Here is a 27,685-nt window from a genome sequence, read left to right as displayed (position 1 = left end):
ACTTTCAAACCTCTGCAAATGATCCAGAACGTGGCAGGGCATCTGGTCTTCAACCAACCCAAACAACACACATCACTCCACTGTTCATGTCCCTCCACTGGCTCCAAGTTTGCTTTTTTTTTACTACTTTATTAATCCTTATGGCGAGAGTAGGGTGCAGGTTGAGAGCCTGTAGAGGTGGAGGTATGCATGGGAGAGAAGAGGAATGAAAGTAAGTAGGAGCAAGATGGGTGAATGAGAGGGAGGACAGTGGAATGGTGAGAATGCGAGGAGTAGAGGTGACGAAGGCATATGAGTTTATATACTTAGGTTCAACTGTCCAAAGTAACGGGGATGCAGAAGAGAGGTGAAGAAGAGAGTGCAGGCGGGGTGGAGTGGGTGGAGAAGAGCATCAGGAGTGATTTGCAACAGAAGAGTCCCAGTAAGAGTTAAAGGGAAGGTTTTCAAGATGGTAGTGAGACCAGCTATGTTATATGGTTTGGAGACAGTGGCACTGATGAAAAGACAGGAGGTGGAGCTGGAGGTGGCAGAGTTGAAGATGATAAGATTTTCATTGGGGACAATGAAGAAGGACAGGATTAGGAAGGAGTATATTAGAGGGACAGCTCAGGTTGGACGGTTTGAAGACAAAGCAAGAGAGGCAAGATAGAGATGGCTTGGACATGTGTGGAGGAGAGATGCTGTGTATATTGAGAGAAGGATGCTGAATATGGAGCTGCCAGGGAAGAGGAGAAGAGGAAGGCCAAAGAAGAGGTTTATGGATGTGGTGAGAGAGGACATGCAGGTGGCTGGTGTGACAGAGGAAGATGCAGGGGACAGGAAGAGATGGAAACGAATGATCCGCTATGGCGACCCCTAACGGGAGCAGCCGAAAGCAGCAGTAGCTTGATCCCCATGGGGGAAATTCTTTGTCTGCATTTAACCCATCCTAGCTGTGTAGCTAGGAGCAGTGAGCAGCCACTGTGCAGCGCCCGGGAACCAACTGCAGTTCGTCTTGCCATGCCTCGGTTGTCTGTGCCCCGTATGCACCCTAACATGCATGTCTTTCTGATGGTGGGGGAAACTGGAGCACCGGAGAAAACCCACCACAGACATAGGGATAACATGCAAACTCCACACAGAGGACCACCTGGGATGACCCCCAAGTTTGGACAACTCCGGGATTTGAACCCAGGACATTCTTGCTGTGAGGTGACAGTGCTATCCACTGGGCCACCGTGCTGCCCAAAGTTGCTGCCCGCATCAAATTCAACACCTTAATGCTCACTTACAAAATAACAACTAAAATGGCTCCCGCCTACCTTAACTCCCTCATTCAGGTTTACACTCAATCCCAATCACTACATTCTGCCAATGAAAGGCACCTGGCACTTCCGCCACAACGGGGCTCTCCTAAGTCACTAGCCAGACTATTCTCTTCTGTAGTTCCCCGGTGTTGGAACGAATTACCAAGCTCCATTTGATCTGCTGAGTCCCTCGCCACCTTTAAAGTGGTACTGACATCAAAATCTGAAAATTCCTATTGATATGCTATGTTCTGAGTTGGAATGTGACCATGGAGAAATTCAGTGGCCAAAACAGCACGTCTGCGGCCACTCGAGAGAGATCTGTGATTGACTGTAGATGGTGTCTAATGACAAATTGTGCCAGTGGATACGTAGACACCAGCCAATTTGCATATAGTGTGTGTCCGTAGTGAGATGCTACAAAACCACGCAGAAGCCGTTCTTTCACCCCTCTTGCTGGCTACTTGGCTCGAGTTTGTGCTATTTTGCTGAGACTTTATTATTGATCTTGCTACGACGTATTGCAATCTATTTATACATCTATATATCTATCAGTCTATCTATCCATTTACCTAAATATCTATCATCTGTCATCTAAGTTATTTGTATCACCGAATCCTCCTCTTCGAAACTGTAATCCTTGCAGAGGATCTCCCTCTCGCTCTCCGACAATTTTTGTAAATAACAAGTGATGAGTGGTACCGAGCCCCACCCACCCAGGAAGACAGTAGCCAATAGCTTTGAATTCATAAAGCCACACCTATTTCCGGTTATGATTCAAATTCCCAATGTTAAAAAATGTGTTCAGGAAGGGCACGTCAGTCTCTCTTTAAGAAGAAGCTAAAGACCCAGCTCTTTCTCAACCACCTCCACATCTGATTGTATTAACATTAAAAAATTGCTTCGATGCACCCTATGCACTGCCTTTGTGCACTGCCTGTTGACACCTATTTCCTGTCGGACTTGAACCTAGTTTTTTTGGCACTTACTTGTATTGTTGCCTCCTGACTAGATCCTTGCGTGTGTTGTATTAACTCTCAGATGTACGTCACTTTGGATAAAAGCATCTGCTAAATGAAACTGTAACATTGTAACATCCATTGCACCTTGTCCATCTTGGGAGAGAGATCCCTCCTCTGTCTCTCTCCCTGAGGTTTCTTCCTATTTTTTCTCCCTGTTAAAGGTTTTATTTTAGGGAGTTGTTCCTTATACGATGTGAGGGTCTAAGGACAGGATGTTGTGTTGCTGTAATCTGATTACTGATCAGTGGTCATCCAGGTCATTGTGACCTTTCCTTCACACTATCGTTTCCCAGCTGACGGTTCTTTTTTGTTGCTCTGCTTTCTTTTAACTTTTTAACTTTCCCTTTAATCTTTTTAACTTTAACAACTAGCAACTTAATAACCCCTTGGTGGATTTTATTCAATCATCAACTCCTGAACTGACTTGTTCGCACTGAAGCCTCTGCTTCTGTAGCGCTGGGGCTGCGTGTGGCTAAGCTAACCAAACAATTTGCCAACTTTGCCCTGTGAGGACTGTATGCTACTGAAGAAAGCAAATAGAAAGATCGCTGACCTTGAAGAGGATGTTCGAACGGCTTTCTGATGAACTCCATAAAAAGACCTCATCTTGACCTCCTTCATGGATATGGCTTCTGGCCAGTCCAAACGGATTGCCGCTCTTAGCACAACCATCCATGACACAGTTCCCTGGGACCCCTCCAATTGTCCATGGCTTTCCTCTTGTTCGACACTTAACAACCAGTCATCCTGGGCCCAAGTGGTTGTCTGCGGTCGCAAGAGAAGCTCGGACAGGGCTGCCTCCCCCCCTTGCCTAGGCCTCGCCAACTGCTACGTGACCCTGTCTGACGACACTCTGGTCTACCCAGCCGGTGTTCCTGCGGCTCCGACACATCTCCATTGGGGCCCTTCTGAGAAAATGGCACCTGCCGACAGTGCAGCTGCCCCACTGGTGGCTAGCAGTGTTCACTTGGTTAGCCATCCCGCTGTAAAGCCTAAACAACAGCCCTCATCCAGGGTAATGACCTCCTCTTTCTGAAAGAGGCCATGATAAGACGCTCTCAAAGTCTTCCATGTCCGGAGCCAGCAGAGAAATCCATTCTCAGGGCTGATGTTGCTGCTAAGTCACAATACTTGTTTGCTCGGATGCCACATCCCCATCCGGCGATTTCAACACACAGTGAGGATTGTGTACATCGACAGCCAACATCTCCTCATCCCCTCTCCCCCCAGCCACATTTATAGTTGCGGATTCCATAATCAGGAACATTCGTTTACTCAATGCAGCCATTCATTGTTTCCCTGGAGCCACAGTCCCTGAGATATCCTGAAGAAACTGCCGGTGTTGATCCGCTCAGTCCCGTCCTCCACCAATCAAGTGATTGTTCATGTGGGAACAAATGACGCAGCTCATCAGCAGCCCGAATTTCATTGATTTATTTTTATTGATTTATTGATTTTATTGACCTTTTCAGCTTTTTAAGTATGAGCAGAAAGTTTGTTTTTATCTCGGGTCCTATTCCGACACTGGCCCGTGGAGCAGGGTGTTTCAGCAGAATCCCCCATCTCCACCTGCAGAGGTCACAATATTGGTTTTATTGGTAATTTTAAAGAGATACTTGCATCAAAATCCGACTTTTCCTGTTGTTAATCGATGTAAGGAGTGTGGATGTGATCGATGAGACAAACGGTAGCCCTAAAATCACATTTATGGCCAGATGAGAGGTATCGGTGGCCAAGTAACTGATTTCCAGTTGCCGAAAATGTGGCAACTTGCCACGTCACGAATTACCATTAGCATAGAGGGCGTGTCCGTAGAGGGACGCTATAAAAGCAGAGACGCCCCCGTTTGGCTCGAAGGAATACGGCTGTATTGGCTGAGCAACATATTTGTGAGGCGCGTAGTCAACTTCCACTGAGAAAGAGGAATCGTCTTCCACTTCCACATCCTCAATCTCAAAGCTGCTGTCAGGGGTCTCGTCGCTCGCCTTTTTTCTCTTCTTTTTGTTGTAAAGTGACGACAGAGCAGGAAGGGGGCTTTCACCAGTGAATTTCTCATTTTTCTACGGCAAGCAGCAAGCAGTTTAGCCCCAGTGTTTAGCCCACCCACCCAGCCACACCCACACACCCACCCTGAATTTCAGTAGCCAATAGCTTTGAAATCATAAAACCACACCTACCTTTCGGTTGTAATTCAAACCACTCGTGTTAAAAATGTGCCCAGAAACCGCATGAAAGTATCTCTTTAATCTGTTCTGGGCTCGTCTCTCCTTCTTCAGATCTGATGGAGTCCACCCAAACAGACTGGGTAGCTAGATGCTAGCAGCCAACCTGCAGCATGCCGTACAGTGCTCTTCACGCGACTGACTGTTTACATCCCACGCTTCCGCCTGTGGTGGCACTCGACGGTACTGTTCCGCCCACTGACCCCCTCTGCTGGCCTCATCTGTCATCGACCCTCTTGCAGGGAGTTTTCCCCATACAGACTATTATTAGGCACCGTTCCTCTCATCCACACAACATATCTAATAGTAGAAACAACAACAACCAAATATCTGGAGCAAATATCTGCAATTTGCATCCTATTTGTTGCACCCTTGTTGGTTTTAATTCTGCTTTGACACCAAACAATTTTGGCCTCTTGAATGTGAGATCTCTGGGTAACAAGTTCTTTGTCATTAAAGATTTTATTGTTTCTAATAATCTGGACTTTTTTTTATCATTACTGAGACATGGCTATCCCCAGGGGACACTGTTCTCCTGATTGAGGCTAGCCCCCCTGATTTTGCATAATTTCATATTCCCAGGCCCTCTGTTATAGCAGTTGGCCTAGGTGTTTTTTTTATAAGTTAGGTCTTAAGTGTCATCCTGCTACTTTTGGTAATTTTATCGCATTTGAGGTTTTATGTTTCTTAATCACTGGCCCTTGCCCTTTACTCTGCATTTTAATTTATAGGCCCCCTAATTCGGTTAGTTTTATCTCCGAGTTTTCTAACCCTTTTATCTATTGTCATGCCTAAATATGACAGGGTGCTTATTCTTGGTGATTTTAATATTCATGTGTGTTGTCCTTCCCATTCCCATTCACCTCACATTTTTTGGATCTTATAGTCTCTTTTAACCTCATTCAATCTGCTAAAGGGGCCACACATTCCAAAGGCCAAATCTTAGACCTTGTACTCTCATCCGGTTTCTCTCTCAAATGTCTTAATCTGGTGGAAATACCTATATCTGACCATAAAGATGTAATTTTCAAAGTCCCACTACAGCTTGCTATCCCTAGTCACTATCCTAAAACACGCTCTCGCATTCTCAACGCTGGCTCTGCAGTTAAATTCTGTGATGCTTTCAAATCATCATCCTTTAATCCCCCTTCATCCCCCCTCAGTCCAGATGCACTATTAAATTCATTCAATGATTAGTGCCTATCCATCCTCGACCATATTGCACAATTTAAAACTAGGAAACAAAAATCAAATAAACTCTCCTGCCTGAATGATCATACTTGTGAGCTTAGAAGACCCCATAGAAAATCAGAACGTCCGCGGAAGGTCAACAAGTCCCAATTAGCATAAAACACCCTTAAAAACCAAATGTTAATTTACTAGAAGGCAGTTAAGGATGCGAGATCAAATATTAAGAAATAACCATAATCCTAAAGTTCTCTCCAGGGTAACATATTCTGTTCTAGTCTGATCCCGCCACTTCTCCTTTTGAATCTGATGTTGAGTTGTCCAAAAAATGTCTCACTCATTTTGTAAACAAGGTGGAGAATATTAGGTCCTAAATTCAGTCATGCTCTCGCATTCGTTCCCATCCCCATGTTAATTCTGCCTCTTTCACCCAGTTCCGACCAATTACAATATCAGTGTTGGAGACTACAATCTCCAATATGAACTCCTCCTGAATCTTAGACATAATTCCCACTAAGCTGCTCAAGGAGGTATTTTTAACCATTATCCCCATAATTCTGAAAATTCTTAATAATTCTCTGGCCTCTGGTTATTTTCTAGACAGTTTTAAGCATGCCATTGTTCACCCATTGCTGAACAAACCTAATCTAGATCCCCTGTCCCTAAATAACTACACACCAATCTCCAAATTGTTTTCTATCTAAGATTCTGGAGAAAGTAATTTCTTCTCAATTGGTTTCTTTTAAGAACACTAATATCGTTTTTAATAGTTTCCAGTTTGGTTTTAGAGCATTTCACAGTACCGATACAGCTCAGGTTAAGGTCACTAATGACCTTCTGCAGATAGAATTGACTCCTCGAATTCAGTTCTTTTAGACTTATGTGCTGCCTTTGACACAGTCAATCACAACATCCTCTTACATTGCTTAGAGACTTGGGTTGGCATCAAGGGCTCGACTCAGCCTATTACGCTCTTACCTCACCAACATAACTTGTTCTGTTGTTCTGGGTAACTCTACCTCCTCGGTGGCTCAGTTGAGTTGTGGTGTCCCTCAAGGCTCAGTTCTTGGCCCCCTTCTCTTTTATATATTCATGCTGCCCCTTGGCCAGGTCATTCAAAATCATGATGTGCTCTACCATTTTTATGCAGACGACACTCAGTTATACATGCAACTAAAACCCACAGCTCGTAGTGCGCTTGCAAGTCTCAAAACTGGCCTCTCTGACATTAAATCCTGGATGCCCGAAAATTTTCCCCAAATTTAATGATGATAAGTCTGAGGTCATTCTGTTTGGTCCCAAAAATTCCATCAGCCCTTTTGTTACTAATCTTGGTGGTCTGTCAGGTAGTCTTAAGCAGGCTGCTAGGAATCTTGGGGTAATATTCGATGCTAACCTCAGTTTTGAAAATCAAATCAAACATGTTGTTTAGTCATGCTTTCTCCAGCTCAAGCTAATCTCTAAAATTAGGTAATTTTTTTTTCATCAATTGCAGTGCAAAAAGTTGTATATGCTTTTATCTATTCTTGGCTTGACTATTGTAATGTACTTTATTCTGGTATCAGCAAGGGCTCCCTCCACCGACTGCAGCTGGTACAAAATGCTGCCCATTGACTCATTACCTGGACAAAGAGGCATGACCATATCACTCCTGTGCTTGCCTCCCTACACTGGCTCCCTGTTATATTTTGAATTGATTTTAAAAATTTACTGCTCACTTTTAAGGCTTTAAATGGTCTTGCTCCTACATATACTTGTGGTTTATTGACCTGGTATATATGCCCCTTTGACCATTAAGGTCTGCAGATGGAGCCCTGCTAATTATTCCCAAGTCTCGGTTTGTTACAAAGGGTGCTCAGGCTTTTGCTGTTTGAGCCCCCACACTATGGAACTCTCTTCCTGTTGAACTAAGACAAACCAAGTCTCTAGTTTCTTTTAAATCGTGTCTTTAATTTTTATTTTTACGAAAGCTTTTACAAATGTGTGATATTTGTTTTTATTTATTTATGCTTTTTTAAAAATTTTACTCTTACTTATTTGGTCTTACTGTTGTTTTTGCCTTGTCTGGTTTTATTTTTTTGTAAAGCACTTTGTAACATTGTTTTAGAACAATGTTATATAAATGGTTATTATTATTATTATTATTATTATTATTATTAAAGCCCCCTGAGGCAAATTTGTAATTTGTGATTTTGGGCTGTACAAATAAAATTGACTTGACTTGGCTCTTGTGCAGAATCAACTAAGCAGGCTCCAGGCAAATAAGGTTGATTTAATCAAGCATCCTCCCATGTGCTCTTAATTAATGGCTTGACCATTTGTCATGCAAAGTGCACTGGAGAGTACCATGACAAACAACTCCTGTATATATCGATGTTTTCAGTGTTTAAACTGAAATATCCGCAGTGCAATTAAGAAGTCAAAGGATGGACGCTGACCAGAAATCAAGCCACGTGTAACCTACGCTTTGCTTGTGAAATAAGGTTGCTCTCCAACAATAACAATTTTGACTGGGGATGTACTGATAGTGATACTGGTATCTGCTATCAGGCCAATAACAGGCTAAAATGGAATATCGGTATCAGAGATTTTACCCGAGACTAAAATCTGATACCAAAACCCATGAGTAACATGTAACAAATGAAAGCAAAATGGCTCAATGTACTGCATTTTTGGCACATTGAAGACTGTATTTGGTTAATGGTTTATGTCAACTACTGATTCTATCTCAGTTTTTGTTAAATTACTGATTCTATCTCAATTATTTATACTACAAGTATGTATTTTTCATTAAAAGTGATGGATCAGAGTTCGTATCGACCAATATTTAAAGACTGGTACTCAGAGTTTGTATCGGAATGATTTTATGTTTAGTGATACAGATGCATCCCTGCTTTTTACCACAGAAATGGACTGTGAGCATTAGCCCTTTACCTCAACTAGCAGCCAATGTTGAATACTGATCAAATGCATTACTTGAAGTGAATTTCAACTTTAACCATTAGTTTCAAGTCGGTGAGCAAAGATGAATAATTGATTACATTGTCTCCTCTGGTGAATTCTAGATACAGTTAAGTCCTCTTATCAATTCTTGATTATTAATTCTTAATGTGTTAGAGAAGCAGGAAATCAAGTTGCTTTTTCATCTGACATATTAGAAGGAGCATCCCAACTTCCATCACTTTGTGGTTTTACTCTGTCTCTGTATCCATGAAATAAACTTCAGTGTGCTGTCCATACTGCCGAGACTCAGACTGGTTATCATCAGCTCGCTATTGACGAACTACAAGACGGCAATACAAAGAAAACTAGATGAGTGCACTCAGTAGAGAACAGAGCCCCATCAGACATATCACCCCTTCTCTGGTGCTCGCACTTACGTGAAAAAATAGCTGAGGAGTTAGCACTCGACTGCGGTATAAAACAGGTTTTTCAAAGGTTTTGAATCACAGCAACCATGAGAGGTCCTTGATCTTACAGTCATAACTGTGCACAAAAATGATTAGGCTGACAGGCCAAGTAGTATGTGAGATTAGCAACAGACAAATACATGCACATACGGACAGAAAAAACAGTGTTTTTCCTGTCATAAGACTTTTGTGCAGCGTCCAAGTCGATTGAATAGGAAATATGGAAAAAAAAACAAGTTTCTAATATGCAGCACTCGAGCTAATACGTACTAGCAGTAGTAGTAGTTATAGTAGTAGTAGTAGTATTAATAGTAAAAAACTCTACCTAATAAAAACGTTTTGCATGTCAGTCTGTGGATGCACAGCCTCCGAGGGGGACCCTTGCATAAATGCGACCAATATGAACTTGCACTTTCCAAAAAAAAAAAAAAGGTTTGCTACGTGACCATTTTGCTCTAAGCCTAACCCTGTCTTTATTTTCATAATATAATAAAGCTGGATAAATGGTTTACACTCGCACATGTATGACTCACATTTATGGTTGACTCAGATCAGGCAGTGACATGAAAATGCAACACTTCCTGTTTTGACTGCAATGTAGAGGACGTTGTTCCTTGATAAATTTCGCGTTTTTTTTTTATTATCAAAATTCTTTTAATCACGTTTGATCATGTCGCTGCCAGATCAGATGAGCCAACCATAGATGTGAGTGGCACATCTGTGAGCATAAATGGTTTGCTCAGCTTTATTATATCATGAAATAAAAACAGAGGTTAATATTTTTGGTTCATCCAGTGTTCCTCTAGTTCTGCTGTGCTGAGATCAGCTGTAAATGATTTGATGACTTGCGAAATACGATCGACTTCTCGTTCATTTTAAGGATTCATACCTAATAGATAGTGTTTTTACACTGTTGCTGCCCGATCTGAGTCAACCGTGTATGCATGTCTCACATCTATGGTTGACTCAGATCTGGTAGCGACAGCGAGTAGCATCGGTCGAGGGAGCTGGAGAGTGATGAAGAGAGGGAGTGGTGGTGGCAAGAACAAACCTTTTTTCAAAGGTTTTGAATCATTACAACCACGAGAGGTTCTTGATCATACAGTCATAACTGTACAAAATAAATATTAGGCCGATAGGTTCAGTAGTATGTTAGATTACCTGCGGACACACACACACACACACACACACACACACACACACACACACACACACACACACACACACACACACACACACACACACGTGCGACCAAATGTAATATCCTCTCCAGGCGAAGATAATAACAGGAAGAATTGGTGTTGACACGGCCCACCTAAACCAACCATGCTCTTGACAAACTAAGTGTACCAATAGGCCTTCATCACAACCAAAACTGCAACAAAAACCATCTCAGCCAGTCTTCCTAAGACTCAAAATACAGCATACTTCCACAATATCCTGACTTTTCTCGCACTACCCCTAAACTATCTGTGAATCTAGTATCTACAAATCTAACTCGTGCTACCTGCTGCTGACTAGCAGCCTTATTAATATTGTAGCGAATTCGGGGGGGGGGGGGCAGCCTGGGAACTGCTGCAGCCAGGACACAAACCCGGATCTCCCGCACCACGGGCAGCAACGCTAACCAGTCGACGAAAGGGTCCGACCCGTTAGTCAAAGGCTAGCGAGTCCAGTCATCCGTGGCCGTTATCCTATTCCCCCCTCTTTCGGGAAGCCCGTCTCCACACCTCAGCATACACACTCCCTCATGTCTCTGGGCGCACGTGCTTCCGATGGCCTCACGGTCTCACGGTCCCACTTCTGACACCAATGTGGTGAATTCGGGGGCAGCCAGGAACCGCCGCAGCCGGGACACAAACCTGAACTGACGGCTCCGACCCTTTAGTCGACTGGTTAACAGGGTCATCCGTGGTGCGGGAGACCAGCGTTCGCGCCCTGGCTGCGGCGGTTCTCGGGCTGCCCCCCGAATCGCTACAATATTATCGTGGTTGCCTATGATATCAATAATAATGACAACAACAATAATAATGATAAAAAACAATATAATAATGACAACAACATGACAATACATTACATTTAAGGTGGTGTCTTTCTGGACACCCGAGGTCACCTTAACACCGAGTACAGCGATTTGGATATCAGTGCTGGTGAAACCGATAGACGTAATATTCTGGATCTGCCAGTAGTGTCAGCACTTCCCTGACATCAGGGCATCTGGGCCATGTGAGCCATGGCTCCACTCGGGCCTGCTCTGATGTGCAGCGGGGATCTAAGTAATTCTTGCACACGTGTGCGTTTGTAGGGGCAACCACTTATCTGTTGTGTAAAGGCCTCACCATGGAGACGTGCTCTTTCAAGTAATAAATAAACAACACATTGAGCCTGTTTGACGGGGGGAATGAATGAGTCACAACACAATGCAGCCACACAGACCTGGCCTGAGGACCCAATTCTGTTTGTTATCTTCGGGACGTTCAACTCCCACCGGCTTTCACTTGCCATAATGGTGATCGATAAATGGAAACTGTGCAAGCTCCTTGGGGAGAAACCCCTTTTATACAATAACTCTTGATTACCGAGGCCATTAGAAGTCACCCTTGATTACTACAATTAGAAAAAGTGACTGCAAAGCTATCTGACTTGCCTAACCTCTTCTCTCCAATAAAACCTTCTTCTCTTTACTGCTTCCGTTTATTGATGAACATTGATTACATGGAACATGTCGTCCTCCTCTTTTAGCTTCTCTGCACCATTTGCCGGTTGGATTCATGACTGCTTAAGAAGACGTTAATTACTTTTTAAGGCTGTGCCTGGGTCCCTAATTACAGTCCAGAGCTCCAAACACCTCGTTAGCCTGGCTGCAGATTAAGAACAAAGGTGGCCAGGCCCCCCTCTCATGTGCCTGGCTAACTCGATTTATAATAATAAATAATAATAATCATTACATTTATATAGCACTTTTCTAGACACCCTAAACTATATTTAAAATATTTTTTAAATATCTTTGAAATTGCTTATCTGACAAATATTTTCTCAAGTTATTGTTATTATATTGTTTAAAAGCACTTTGAAACTTTGAATGATGTTGTATAAATAGGGTTTTTTTCTCTTCTCTTTCGTTATTTTCATTGTTAGGGGCCCGACTCAGAAGAGTCTTTGTGGAGGTGTCAAATGAAATCTTGCGCTGAGGGGATCTGAAAAGATCTCACACACAATGGACCACCAAGAAGAGAGAAGGCAGCTGGCATTTACATGCTTTCAGCAAACACCTTGTTACGGTAGACAAACAATACGGCCGCTGTGAGGGGAAACCATGCAACTCAATGAGTCGTCTTTTCAGCAAACTATTACGGCACACTTCAGGGACTTCCCTGGCTCTGCGTTACAGTTATTTAGCAAACAGGGCACTAAGCAAATATTACAAGTGGGCAAGTAAGAAGGTGAAAAATAATATGACAAGAGTTACAAGGTACACAATTGAAAACTTCAATATGTAATTTACAATAATTACTATGATGAATCTTATTAGTCCCTTAACAGAAAGCTTATTACTTTTCTTGGTGATGCCCATTCCATAAAATGGAACAAAAGCTGAGAGTTAGATTTTTTGATCTCTGCTGATTTATCAGGCTGTACACATCCAGTTTCAGTTTCAGTTTGAAACTGATGTCCAGTGCACAGATTTAAACTTCTCCTGGATATTTTACTATACGGATGACTGAAGTGACTCTACATAGACATGCTACGCAGAGTATCACAGAAGGTTGAATCAGTACATCTGGACACAACGTGTATCGACAGAAAGGCTTCATCATCATCTAAGTGAACTCTTCAGTCTCAACTGACTGCAGGTATCCCACCCTTATAAACAATACAGCGGTATAACAACAAACCAATAACCGGTTTCATATGCAAATATGGGTGTGACCATTAACTAGAGTTTCAATGGCCAGGTGTACTAGTCACAGAGGATTGGGGAATAGTTACAATCACAGCATGGTAAGATGGTGACAGATGTAATTTTAGCCACCCCCTCGGTTCAGGGATGGTTGTTCCCTCTTCACATAGATGGTCTCTTTGACTCCCTGTTCAAACCAGCGTTCCTCCCTATCAAGGATGTGCACATCCTCATCCTTGAAAGAGTGGCCACTGGCCTGTTGATGGGTGTAGTAGTGTAGTTTATAAGGGTGGGGAAACCTGCAGTCAAGTGAGACTGAAGAGGTCACTTAGGACACTTAGGAAGAGGTCACTTAGGACAACATCCTGTCTTAAGCACAGGATGTTGTGTTGCTGTTAAGCCCACTGAGGCAAATTTGTAATTTGTGATATTGGGCTATACAAATAAAATTGATTTGATTTTGATTTGATTTGACCAAGACACACCAAACCGACTAGCGGCCGACTGTTGCATCGCCTCATATCGCCTGCTGTCTGGGCCAAAAAGTAGGACTTGAACACTCCACAAAGACTATAGCCAATGGCCAACTAGCATGTACGTTCTGCACTGATTCGCTAAGCTGAACAGCCAATCAGAGTGATCTCTCTCACCAACAGGCTCCGCTAAGTCAACATGCTGAATCGGCCGAAAAACTGCCAACAGGGGTCCAACTAGTGCCGACGGTACAGGACACACCACAAAAAGTAGGGTCACAGATGTTCACCGACGGCCTGACGTTGGGCAACAGTCAGCCATCGGCCTGGTGTGTCAGGGCCCTTAAGCCCCCCCCCCCAGTTCAGGGATGGCCGTTCCCTCTTCACATAGATGGCCTCTTTGACTCCCCGTTCAAACCAGCGTCTCTCCCTATGAAGGATGTGCACCTCCTCATCCCTGAAAGAGTGGCCACTGGCCTGTAGATGGGTGTAGTAGTGTAGTTAGATGAGTGATGAAACATATCTGTCAATAAACGTTGTGTCCAGATGAACTGATTCAACTTTCTGGTACGAGATATCAAGCGATGAATCATGCCACATATACAGGAAGGCTACTCTGCAAACTGTGAAATCATGAAGTTACCTGCAGTGACTTATGATCTACCTTTAGCCAAACATCATTCAAATACAAATACACTGCATGTGCATTGCTTACAACTATCAAATCATACATGTGGGCTTTGATATTGATTGTTTCAGTCGGGGCGGAAAAATCCCAAAGGCACTGAAAGAACATAAAGTTGTGGGTTTTGGTTTGAACATGTAAACTTGTGTAATGGGAGATAAAAATATGAACATTATTGTCTTATTAATGATGGAGGCTACAGGCTGAAAATCCACCTGTGTTGCATATCAGTCAAGTCAAGTCAGTGTTATTTGTATAGCCCAATATCACAAATTACAAATTTGCCTCAGCGGGCTTAACAGCAACACAACATCCTGTCCTTAGACCCTCTCATCAGATACAGAACGCCCTAAAAAAACCTTTAACGGGGAGAAAAAACAGTAAGAAACCTCAGGGAGAGCAACAGAGGAGGATCTCTCTCCCAAGACACACAATGTGCAATGATGTTGTGTTTACACAATTTACACAATACACAACTGAAAGAGGATAAACAGAATTATAACGGACTTGTAAAATTTGTGAAGATTTATGATACACAGGACACCAAGCAGTGTCCAGACGCCATCGGAACAGTTCAGGACCCAAGCACGCCATCAGCATCATCATGTAAAAAAAATTATATGGATTTATAAAAAGAAAATGTGATGAGGGGAATGGTCACAGAGTCAGTCAGTCACAGAGGAAGAGGGAGTGAGTATCAACATTTAAATGAGAAGAGGAGGGTAACAAGACAGTATTATCTGTACACTGCTGGCTCTGGTGTTATCATCTGCTGAGGACAGTTCTTGACTCTAATGCTCAGCAATATTCACTGCATCATTTCTGCACCTATGGTGAAGTCATCAATTTGACAAAAAGCCACCAAGCAGCTAGATGTAAAGAAAGACCTCAGAAGAAAAGACACTTTCGTCCAGATCAAGGACTGGATCATGACAACATGACCAGCCAGGCCTGTACCATATGACAATATTACCATGTTCATACTGGCACATTCAGCTACTCATCAACAAATGATCTCAGGTTATTTCAGACCAAACACCTGAAACGAAGATCATTTACTTTATATGTAGAAAAAGCAGCATACACTCATGTGTTTCAACACCAACTATCAGGTTTTGAGAGGGCTAAATTAGGACTGATCTCAAACTTAATATCATGTTGCAGCCCTTGATCTCCTACAGTCAACTGTTAGAGATGTTTCTCAAAAACAAATCTATGACTTAGGGATAAATAGAGAGATTAAAGAACTAAAACGGCTCCTGCCTACCTGAACTCCCTCATTTAGGTCTACACTCAGTCCTGCTCACTACGCTCTGCCAGTGAAAGGCGCCTGGCACTTCCGCCACAATGGGGCTCTAAGTCACTAGCCAGCCTCTTCTCTTCTGTAGTTCCCCGGTGGTGGAACGAGTTACCAAACTCTGCTCGACCCACTGAGTCCCTCTCCATCTTTTGGAAAAAGCTAAAGACCCAGCTCTTTCTCCAACACCTCCACACCCCTGATAGCATTAATCCATCCATCCATCCACCCATTATCTGAATGGCTTATCCTGCTCTCAGGGTTGCGGGGATGCTGGAGCCTATCCCAGCAGTCATGGGGTGGCAGGCGGGGAGACACCCTGGACAGGCCGCCAGGCCATCACAGCATTAATGTATTTATATTAAAAAATCGCTTCTATGCGTTGCCTTTGTGCACTGCCTGTTGACACCTATGTCCTATCGGACTTGAACCTAGTTTTTGGCACGTACTTGTGTTGTCGTCTCCTTACTAGATCCTTGCTTGTGCTGTATTAACTCTCCGGTGTATTTCACGTTGGACAAAAGCGTCTGCTAAATGAAATTGTGACATTGTAACAATATTTTATATTTAAAAAAGGTGGAACTTCTCACACAATCACTGTTATCACATCTCTGCAAGGTCTTAGGGGTCTCAGGTCAGCCTTCAAATGAATATTGCTCGAGTGCTGTGGCATAAATATGTAATCCCACAGTAAAATGACTTTTGCAGCAGTAAATGATGTGTAACTTTAGGCAGCAGTTCCTGGTGTGCTTCCTTCCTTCCTTCCATAACTACAATAGATGAAGAAGACATATACAACTTGTCTAATAATTCATTGCAATAATATTCCATACACATTTTAACCTCCTTTCTGTTTTAAAACGTAAATCTGCTTCTATCCTGAGTTGTTTTAAAAAGAAATACCTGGACGTCTCCACATTAGCATCACTGTAACTACATTGGGGACATTTTACAGTGCACCTACTTATCAGTCTAGATTGCCATTAATCATGTGGATCAACTCAAGACAGCAAATACATTGGAGAGCAAAACAAGTAAGGGTTTTGAGATACAGAACTGTAACACACAGTGATGCTTAATTACTCTATATGTTTATCTTCATTCAGTGTTGAGCATTTTATCCACATTATGCATTATGCTCTACACAGTCTTTGTGGTGCATCAACAGGCCAGGATGCCCCTTTGAGCTACCTGCAACGAAGAAGAAGAAGAAGAAGAAGAAGAAGAAGAAGAAGAAGAAGAAGAAGAAAAGGGACGAGGAAGAACTGGTGGTGGTGATGATGATGATGGTGACTGCTTACATGGCAAAACATAACATACCAGTTTCGTGGCAGGTGTAGGGGTATATTCCCTAATTAAATCAAAATTTTGATTTAATCACTCAGAAATCAAATTAACTCTAGTATCTATTGAATAAAATCGCAACATTATTTCAACGCCTTTTTGTTAGTTATGTTTAAGTCCAGTAATAACCACCGTTTAAATGTATTTGTTTGGCTGCTGTTTAGTGCCGCTTGGCCACGGCTCAGGTCGACCCACTTGTCGACGGGAGCTCGTCGGTAAACAGCTGTAACGGTCCCGGTGGACGGGTCCCGGTGGAGGGGTCAGACCAGAAGTATAATTAAGGCGTACTGGTTTAAAGAGGAGCGTGACAGTAATTATACCGTGTGAAGGAAACGGGGGGGGGGGGGGTTAATCCGGGAAATCACGGCAGACTAGCGCGCCACTTCTCCTCCCTGGGGAGAGGGAGCTCCGCGGAGCAGCCTCGCCGCGGGGTCCCGGAGAGACGCCTCCGAACTAAATCCAGAGGAAGCAACGGCTGAAGCCGCGCCGCCTCCGGCCAGGGGAGCTTGGTTCCGAGCGTTGGTTCCGCCGCCAGGCTGACTGACGCACCTGTTGCCCGTCCGCCACAACAAGGAAACTCACCTCGCACACACAGCAGCGACATGGCGGGTTCGAGTCCGGCGACGGTCCCGCGTTTAAAACTCTTTCCCCGAAGCTTCTGAGAGAGGAGCAAGTTGACGAGGCGGCGGCGGCGGCATCTCAGCGCCTCCGAGCTGTGGGAGCCGCTCCGCTGCTGGGTTCCGCCGGCTCGGCGGCTTCACAGGTGCCGTGGTGACGCTGCTCCTCCGAGGTGCGACGCGGTCCGGCCAGAGCTGCTGCGGCGGCGTCCTGCCGCGGGCGCGCCATGCCAAACTCACTACACCCGGCCGGGGGCCGGAGAGGGAGGGGGCGGGGCCGGGACGCTCGTTATTGACATTCGATGCAGCCATTCAAGTCGCCAAGCGGCTAAGAAGGGCGGGGCTTTCTGGGACTCTGACCAATCGGCGACGGAGGCAGACGTCGCTGCCAGTTTGTAGCAACAGGTGGAGAACAGGGACCGCGAGTGGGATCTGCCGGCGATTTCACTTTTTCTTTATTAGTTTTATTACCACACACCCCCCCTCCACAAAAGAATAAAAGATCATATGTATCACAAACTGACATGACAACAAAAACAAACGACAAAAAAACGCTAATTAACGTTTTTCACAAAAGAATGAAGAATTTTTGTTGTTTTGTTTTGTTGTTTTGTTGTTGAATGATTATTTTGGGGATTGTTAAAATATGTATGTTAAGTGTTTGTTTGTAATTTGACAAATATTGTTAATATTGTTAAAAAAAGATTTCACGTGTTTTTTATGCTTTTTTATTGAATAGAGTTAAAATTTTAAAAAAATCCCTATTCTCTCTCGCCCTCTCTCTCTCTCTCTCGCGCCCCCCCCTGTCTCTGGTTTTTGCTGCAAAGCAGGATAAAAGGGGTCTTTTTGTTATATTTTAGTTGTTGTTGAATGATTATTTGGGGATTGTTAAAATATGCATGTTAAGTGTTTGTTTGTAATTTGACAAATATTGTTTATATTGTTAAAAAAAGATTTCACTTGTTTTTTTTGATAATTTTTTTGTTAAAGACTTGTTTTAAAAATTCAAAAAATTCTCTCTCTCCCCCTCCTCTCTCTCTGTCTCGCTCTCTCTCTCTGTCAAATTCAAATTCAAATAGCTTTATTGGCATGAACAAAAAATATATTGTTGCTAAAGCAGTGTGCAAAAGATTAAAACATTACATCACATATTAAATACACATTGAATTCACATTACATCACGTATTGAATACATCCAAAGGAGTTGAATCAAGTGCAACTGGACTCGGTATATATCCGTGAAGACGTTTCGCCTCTCATCCAAGAGGCTTCCTCAGTTCGTGCCTTTCTGACTAGACCAAGCTAGTCTGACTGGCTGGTGATGAGACTCAGTATTTATCCTCCTAAGTAGCGACGGTGGTTGGGGGTGTTAGTTTGGACTTCCTTGTTCAGTGGTCATGAGAGTGGTTGGAGCCGTTAGTGAGCGACTGTTGTTCTTGGAGGCCAGGCTTCTTGAGTCTCCTGGGTAGAGATGAAAGGACGGCATTGTAAGTGGGAGATAGGTGGTGTAGCAGACCTCCTCCTCTGTTGAGGGATGGTTTTTCCAGTTTCACATAGATGGCTTCCTTCACCCCTCTTCCAAACCATCTATCTTCTCTGTCCAAAATGTGTACGTTGCTGTCCTGGAAGGAGTGTGTCTTCTCCTTTAGGTGTAGATAGACTGCTGAGTCTTGTCCTGAGGAGTTTGGCCTTCTGTGTTGGGCCATCCGTTTGTGTAGTGGTTGTTTGGTTTCTCCTATGTACAGGTCAGTGCAGTCCTCATTGCATTGTACAGCATACACCAGACTGCTTTTCCGGGTGTGTGGTACACGGTCTTTGGGATGAACCAGTCTTTGTGGGAGTGTGTTGCTGGGTTTGAAGTGTACCGGGATGCGGTGTTTGTTGGAAATTCTCCTGAGTTTCTCGGAGACCCCAGAAACATACGGGATGACTGTGCTCTTCCTTCTGTTCCTCTTCTCCTCATCGCTCACCTGGTTGGTCTTTCTGGAACGTGTTGCAGGTTTCACAAAGGTCCAAATGGGGTAGCTGCAGGTTTTTAAAGCTCCCCTCAGGTGTTTGTGTTCTTCTCGTTGGGCCTGAGTGCTGCTGGGCACATTGTCAGCTCTGTGTTGCAGAGTTCTGATGACGCCCAGTTTGTGTTCCAGAGGGTGGTGTGAGTCCAAAAGTAGATATTGGTCTGTGTGTGTAGGTTTCCTGTAAACCCCAATGTGGAGGCTCCCGTCTTCCTCAATGAGGACGTCACAGTCCAAGAAGGACAAACTGTTGTTCTTTACATCTTCCCTTGTGAACTTAATGTTCTTGTCCACTGAGTTGATGTGTTTGGTAAACGCTTGCACCTCTTGTGTTTGGATTTTGACCCATGTGTCGTCCACATATCTGAACCAGTGGGTCGGAGGTGTTCCTCTGAAGGAGTTCAGGGCCCTGTGTTCTACCTCTTCCATTTATAAGTTGGCCACAATGGGAGATACTGGTGAGCCCATTGCACAGCCGTGTTTCTGTCTGTAAAACTGGCCCCCGAATTGGAAATATGTAGTGTTCAGGCAAAGGTCCAGTAGTTGGCAAATCTGGTCTGGGCTGAGGTTGGTCCTATTGTGGAGAGTGTCGTCCTGTAGCAAACGTTGCCTCACAGTGTCCAAAGCCTCCATGGTTGGGATGCAGGTGAATAACGAGGTCACGTCGGAGGATACCATGGTTTCATCCGGTTCCAGTTTTACGCCTTGGACCTTGTCCACAAAGTCAATGGAGTTTTGGATATGGTGAGGTGTTTCGCCCTCTAAAGGGGCCAAGATGTTGGCTATATGTTAGGCAATGTTGTACGTGACCGAGTTTATGCTGCTGACAATGGGCCTGAGGGGGATGGACTCCCTTAGATCCATACATATGGATCAGGACAGCGACTCCGCTGTCCTGACATCAGTGGGGAGTTCAGTCCACCACTGTGGGGCCAGGACAGAAAAGAGCCGTGACCGGGTCGATCGGCAGCAAAGGCCTCTGAGTGACGGGGCAACCAGGCGTATTTAGTGGCTGTGAGTCCCGCAGGCTGTGGCAGCAGATACGTATTGTGCTGCCAGAGGAGGTGTTGATCCTTCACCAGGAGAACTGCCAGGTTCTCCTCTGGGCTTAACAGTAGGAGGTTTGGTGTCTGTTGAGTCCTTTAAATCCAAACTTAAAAGTCATCTTTTTGCCTTAGTTTACAACCGCTTGCCTTTAAGTTGGGTGCTTCACAACCTGGACTGGATGGTGGGTTGGTTTTCTGTCTCAATGAATTTACCAACCACTCTTCTGCCGACGAGATTATCGAGTATAGATTTCAGAGTATAGATTATGACGAATTGATGATTTAATTGATTATGGCTAATGACTATTGTGAGCTGTTCTCTTCTCTAACAAGTCTTTTCTCTCTCTCTCTGAATGACGTCTTCTCCTTTCTCTTTTTTTGTGTTTGAATGGTGTCATGTGAGTCTCTCTTGCGTGCATGTGCAGTCGGTTCTCCTCCCAGGTCTCCACGGTGATGGTGGTCGCCATTTGGATGCTACCTGCCCTTCCTCTCCTCACATAAGTTTTTCTTTTAGTACATGATGATGCTGGTCGCGTGGCTTGGGTCCTGGACTGTTCCGGTGGCGTCTGGACACTGCTTGGTGCTTGGCATCCGGTGCATCATGTTCTTCATAAATGTGATGTCCATTATAATTGTGTTCTCCTCTTTCAGTGTTGTGTTGTGTAAACTGCGTGAACACAACATCCATTGCACGCTGTCCGTCTTGGGAGAGAGACCCTCCTCTGCTGCTCTCCCTGAGGTTTCTTCCTACTGTTTCTCCCTGTTAAAGGGTTTTAGGGAGTTTTTCCTCATCCGATGAGAGGGTCTAAGGACAGGATGTTGTGTTGGAAGATGTTGAGTTGGAACATGTTGTGTTGGAACGTGTTGTGTTGGAACGTGTTGTGTTGGAACATGTTGTGTTGGAACATGTTGTGTTGGAACATGTTGTGTTGGAATATGTTGTGTTGGAAGATGTTGTGTTGGAAGGTGTTGTGTTGGAACATGTTGTGTTGGAACATGTTGTGTTGGAACATGTTGTGTTGGAATATGTTGTGTTGGAAGGTGTTGTGTTGGAAGATGTTGTGTTGGACCGTGTTGTGTTGGACCGTGTTGTGTTGGAAGGTGTTGTGTTGGAAGATGTTGTGTTGGAACATGTTGTGTTGGAACATGTTGTGTTGGAATATGTTGTGTTGGAACATGTTGTGTTGGAAGGTGTTGTGTTGGAACGTGTTGTGTTGGAAGATGTTGTGTTGGAACATGTTGTGTTGGAACATGTTGTGTTGGAATATGTTGTGTTGGAACATGTTGTGTTGGAACATGTTGTGTTGGAAGGTGTTGTGTTGGAAGATGTTGTGTTGGAACATGTTGTGTTGGAACATGTTGTGTTGGAATATGTTGTGTTGGAACATGTTGTGTTGGAAGGTGTTGTGTTGGAACGTGTTGTGTTGGAACGTGTTGTGTTGGAATATGTTGTGTTGGAACGTGTTGTGTTGGAACGTGTTGTGTTGGAAGGTGTTGTGTTGGAAGATGTTGTGTTGGAACATGTTGTGTTGGAACATGTTGTGTTGGAACATGTTGTGTTGGAAGGTGTTGTGTTGGAAGATGTTGTGTTGGAACATGTTGTGTTGGAACATGTTGTGTTGGAACATGTTGTGTTGGAATATGTTGTGTTGGAACGTGTTGTGTTGGACCATGTTGTGTTGGAACGTGTTGTGTTGGACCATGTTGTGTTGGAACATGTTGTGTTGGAACGTGTTGTGTTGGAACGTGTTGTGTTGGAACGTGTTGTGTTGGAACGTGTTGTGTAGGAACGTGTTGTGTTGGAATATGTTGTGTTGGAACGTGTTGTGTTGGACCGTGTTGTGTTGGAATATGTTGTGTTGGACCGTGTTGTGTTGGAACGTGTTGTGTTGGACCATGTTGTGTTGGAACATGTTGTGTTGGACCATGTTGTGTTGGAACATGTTGTGTTGGAAGGTGTTGTGTTGGAACGTGTTGTGTTGGAACGTGTTGTGTTGGAACGTGTTGTGTTGGAACGTGTTGTGTAGGAACGTGTTGTGTTGGAATATGTTGTGTTGGAACGTGTTGTGTTGGACCGTGTTGTGTTGGAATATGTTGTGTTGGACCGTGTTGTGTTGGAACGTGTTGTGTTGGACCATGTTGTGTTGGAACGTGTTGTGTTGGACCATGTTGTGTTGGAACATGTTGTGTTGGAAGGTGTTGTGTTGGAACGTGTTGTGTTGGAACGTGTTGTGTTGGAACGTGTTGTGTTGGAACGTGTTGTGTAGGAACGTGTTGTGTTGGAATATGTTGTGTTGGAACGTGTTGTGTTGGACCGTGTTGTGTTGGAATATGTTGTGTTGGACCGTGTTGTGTTGGAACGTGTTGTGTTGGACCGTGTTGTGTTGGAATATGTTGTGTTGGAACGTGTTGTGTTGGACCGTGTTGTGTTGGAATATGTTGTGTTGGAACGTGTTGTGTTGGACCGTGTTGTGTTGGAATATGTTGTGTTGGAACATGTTGTGTTGGACCGTGTTGTGTTGGACCGTGTTGTGTTGGACCGTGTTGTGTTGGACCGTGTTGTGTTGGAAGGTGTTGTGTTGGACCGTGTTGTGTTGGAACGTGTTGTGTTCTTCCCCATGTCCAGTCAGCTATGTGCTGCTGTGGATGGACGGAGCGGTAAAGAAGTGGAAGGAGTCCACTACACCATCACAGGTTACACGCTAACTGCTCAGATCCGAACATGGCTTTTCTTTGAGCGACTCAGCAGTTGCGCTAAAACGAAGTCAACAGCGCCCCTCTGAGTATTTAATAAGTCACTGCACAGAGACGCATTTGGAAAAAAACGTTTTTACTTGTGTCACTCATTTTCTTTTACCATCAGAGCGCTTTAACAGTTGCAGTAATACTAATGACACCGCAGCAGAACTACAACTACTGCCCCCTGCAGTCAACAGGGGGCAGTGGAACCAGTGCTCGGCCCCATATAACAAAATGTGCTGTTGGGCCCCTCACCCTGATGTATGTAATGTAGTACACTACAAGAACATCTGTCAGGGACCCACAACCCTCCTGGCTATGACACACAATCACCCTATCACTTCCTTTGCTACCACTACTATGTAGTAGTAGTAGCAGTAGTAGTAGTAGTAGTACTAGGGGAAGAAGAAGAAGAAGAAGAAGAAGAAGAAGAAGAAGAAGAAGAAGACCAAGAATACCAAGAAGAAGAAGAAAAGTGAAACGACGGAAGAAGAAGAACTGATGATGATGATGATGATGATGATGACTGCTTACGTGGCAAAGCAGAAGGTGTCTATTTTGTGGCAGGTGGATTAAATCAAACGTGATGTCATCGCTCATAAATCATATCACCTCTATTTTCTGGTGAACAACATCGCAACATTATTTCAACAAGTTTTGGAGCCGAACTTGAGAAGGAGACATTAGTAAAGAAGTTATAATAATGTTCTTATTTACCCAGGCAAGTGAAATGTCAACCAAGCACCCTTCCTAAATTGGTTTAACTTTGTCAGAGGGTGTTTTTAGTGTGGGCTAGCAGTCTGGAAATGACGTCATATTCAGTTAATGCTGTTATGCTGTATGTTGATTGCATGTCAGGAAACAACTTGACAGAATCAAGTTGAAGATAGTTGTACAGTGCAGTACAGTACAGTACAGTACAGTGCAGCATGGCACGGCGCAGTACAGTACAGTACAGTAGAGTACAGCCCAGTACAGTACAGCATAGTACAGTATAGTGCAGTACAGTACTGTATGGTACAGTACAGTGCAGCATGGCACGGCGCAGTGCAGTACAATACAGTACAGTACAGTAGAGTACAGCCCAGTACAGTACAGCATAGTACAGTATAGTGCAGTACAGTACAGTACAGTATGGTACAGTACAGTACAGTGACGTACAATACAGTACAGTATAGTACAGTACAGTAAAGTAGAGTACAGCCCAGTACAGTACAGTACAGTACAGTACAGTGCAGTACAGTACAGTATGGTACAGTACAGCACAGTACGGCACGGCGCAGTGCAGTACAATACAGTACAGTATGGTATAGTATAGTACAGTACAGTACAGTAGAGTACAGTCAAGTACAGTATAATACAGTAAAGTACAATGAAGTACAATACAGTACAGTATAGTACAGTACAGTGAAGTACAGTACAGTACAGTAAAGTAGAGTACAGTAAAGTAGAGTACAGCCCAGTACAGAACAATACAGTACAGCATAGTATAGTATAGTGCAGTACAGTACAGTATGGTACAGTAAAGTACAGTACAGCATGGCACGGCGCAGTACAATACAGTACAGTATGGTATAGTACAGTACAGTACAGTACAATCAAGTACAGTGAAGTACAACACAGTACAGTGAAGTACAATACAGTACAGTACAGCCCAGTACAGTACAGTACAGTGCAGTACAGTACAGCACGGCACGGCGCAGTGCAGTACAATACAGTACAGTATGGTATAGTATAGTACAGTACAGTCAAGTACAGTACAGTACAGTATAATACAGTACAGTGCAGTACAGCACAGCATAATATAGTACAGTACAATACAGTACAGTACAGTACAGTGCAGTGCAGTACAGTACAGTACAGTGCAGCATAGTACAGTGCAGTACAGTACAGTACAGTACAGTGCAGCATAGTACAGTACAGTGCAGTGCAGTACAGTACAGGACAGTGCAGCATAGTACAGTACAGTACAGTAGCAGTACAGTACAGTACAGTACAGTAGCAGAGACCTGAAATAACAGCTAACAGTGATCCTAATCAGGTTGTTCCCTACATAACGACCCCAGCTATGCAACTGATTACCCCACTGTCTTGTTTACAGCCAGCAGCTTCATCTACACACCTCGCACACGTTGTACACAGGGCAATGCAGTGTGCGTTACACAAATAACAACACAACACGAACCACCATACGACACAGGATTAAAAGAGAGGAAATAAAAACAAAGTGGAACAATCATATGGAAAATATAATTAAAAGAGTAGAAAGTACATAAAATGTACTTGAATTAGTATTAAAAACGAGTATTATACTTGAAAGACAGGTACTATAAAAAGAAAATACATTCCGTCCATTATCTGAACCACTTATCCTGCTCCTATCCCAGCAGTCATTGGGCGGCAGTCAGGGAGACATCCTGGACGGGCTGCCAGGCCATCACACACACACACACACACACACACACACACACACACACACACACACACACACACACACACACACACACACGCACACACACACACACACACACACACACACAGCCCTAGGGGTAATTTAGTACGGCCGAGTCACCTGACCTACATGTCTTTGGACTGCGGGAGGAACATGTATAAGGGTGGAGGTACCTGCAGTCACTGTATTGTTTATAAGGGTGGGGACACCTGCAGTCACTGTATTGTTTATAAGGGTGGGGACACCTGCAGTCACTGTATTGTTTATAAGGGTGGGGACACCTGCAGTCACTGTATTGTTTATAAGGGTGGAGACACCTGCAGTCACTGTATTGTTTATAAGGGTGGGGACACCTGCAGTCACTGTATTGTTTATAAGGGTGGGGACACCTGCAGTCACTGTATTGTTTATAAGGGTGGGGGTACCTGCAGTCACTGTATTGTTTATAAGGGTGGGGACACCTGCAGCCACTGTATTGTTTATAAGGGTGGGGACACCTGCAGTCACTGTATTGTTTATAAGGGTGGGGACACCTGCAGTCACTGTATTGTTTATAAGGGTGGAGACACCTGCAGTCACTGTATTGTTTATAAGGGTGGGGACACCTGCAGCCACTGTATTGTTTATAAGGGTGGGGACACCTGCAGTCACTGTATTGTTTATAAGGGTGGGGACACTGGCAGTCACTGTGTTGTTTATAAGGGTGGGGGTACCTGCAGTCACTGTATTGTTCGTAAGGGTGGTGGTACCTGCAGCCACTGTATTTTTTATAAGGGTGGGGTACCTGCAGTCACTGTATTGTTCGTAAGGGTGGGGCACCTGCACTCACTGTATTGTTCGTAAGGGTGGGGTACCTGCAGGCACTATATTGTTCGTAAGGATGGGGTACCTGCAGTCACTCACTGTATTGTTTATAAGGGTGGGGCACCTGCAGTCACTGTATTGTTCGTAAGGGTGGGGCACCTGCAGTCACTGTATTGTTCGTAAGGGTGGGGCACCTGCAGTCACTGTATTGTTCGTAAGGGTGGGGTACCTGCAGTCACTGTATTGTTCGTAAGGGTGGGGTACCTGCAGTCACTGTATTGTTCGTAAGGGTGGGGACACCTGCAGTCACTGTATTGTTCGTAAGGGTGGGGCACCTGCAGTCACTGTATTGTTCGTAAGGGTGGGGACACCTGCAGTCACTGTATTGTTCGTAAGGGTGGGGTACCTGCAGTCACTGTATTGTTTATAAGGGTGGGGTACCTGCAGTCACTGTATTGTTTGTAAGGGTGGGGTACCTGCAGTCACTCACTGTATTGTTTATAAGGGTGGGGCACCTGCAGTCACTGTATTGTTCGTAAGGGTGGGGTACCTGCACTCACTGTATTGTTTATAAGGGTGGGGCACCTGCAGTCACTGTATTGTTTGTAAGGGTGGGGTACCTGCAGTCACTGTATTGTTTGTAAGGGTGGGGTACCTGCAGTCACTCTATTGTTTGTAAGGGTGGGGCACCTGCAGTCACTGTATTGTTTATAAGGGTGGGGCACCTGCAGCCACTGTATTGTTTGTAAGGGTGGGGTACCTGCAGTCACTGTATTGTTTATAAGGGTGGGGCACCTGCAGCCACTGTATTGTTTATAAGGGTGGGGCACCTGCAGCCACTGTATTGTTTATAAGGGTGGGGACACCTGCAGTCACTGCATTGTTCGTAAGGGTGGGGACACCTGCAGCCACTGTATTGTTCATAAGGGTGGGGACACCTGCAGCCACTGTATTGTTCGTAAGGGTGGGGTACCTGCAGTCACTGTATTGTTTGTAAGGGTGGGGTAGCTGCAGGCAGGTGAGACTGAAGAGGTCTCCTAGATGATGATGAAACGTTTCTGTCAGTAAACGTTGTGTGTCCAGGTGAACTGGTTCAACCTTCTTGTGTTTCCCTACCTGGATCATTGAGCAGCATCAAGACTTTGGTTCAGTAGTTTTGCTGTGGGATTCCACATTAGTCCTGCATC

General features: G+C 44.2%; 1 protein-coding gene across 1 annotated transcript in view; it reads right to left on the bottom strand.

Annotated features, from left to right (window-relative positions):
- The window catches only part of LOC130121798 (protein unc-13 homolog B-like), a 176,474-nt gene extending 158,810 nt beyond the window's left edge, over positions 1 to 17,664 (bottom strand). The window contains exon 1 of the mRNA XM_056290699.1: positions 17,411 to 17,664. Coding sequence (XP_056146674.1) covers positions 17,411 to 17,432 — 22 coding nt within the window. The 5' untranslated portion in view covers positions 17,433 to 17,664. The remainder of the gene's footprint in view (positions 1 to 17,410) is intronic.
- Between the last annotated feature and the right edge of the window lie 10,021 nt (positions 17,665 to 27,685).

Source organism: Lampris incognitus, chromosome 12, assembly GCF_029633865.1.
Source record: "Lampris incognitus isolate fLamInc1 chromosome 12, fLamInc1.hap2, whole genome shotgun sequence".
Lineage (NCBI taxonomy): Eukaryota > Metazoa > Chordata > Actinopteri > Lampriformes > Lampridae > Lampris > Lampris incognitus.
The sequence above is the reverse complement of the archived record's forward strand: the minus strand, read 5'-3'. Positions and strand labels throughout refer to the sequence as shown.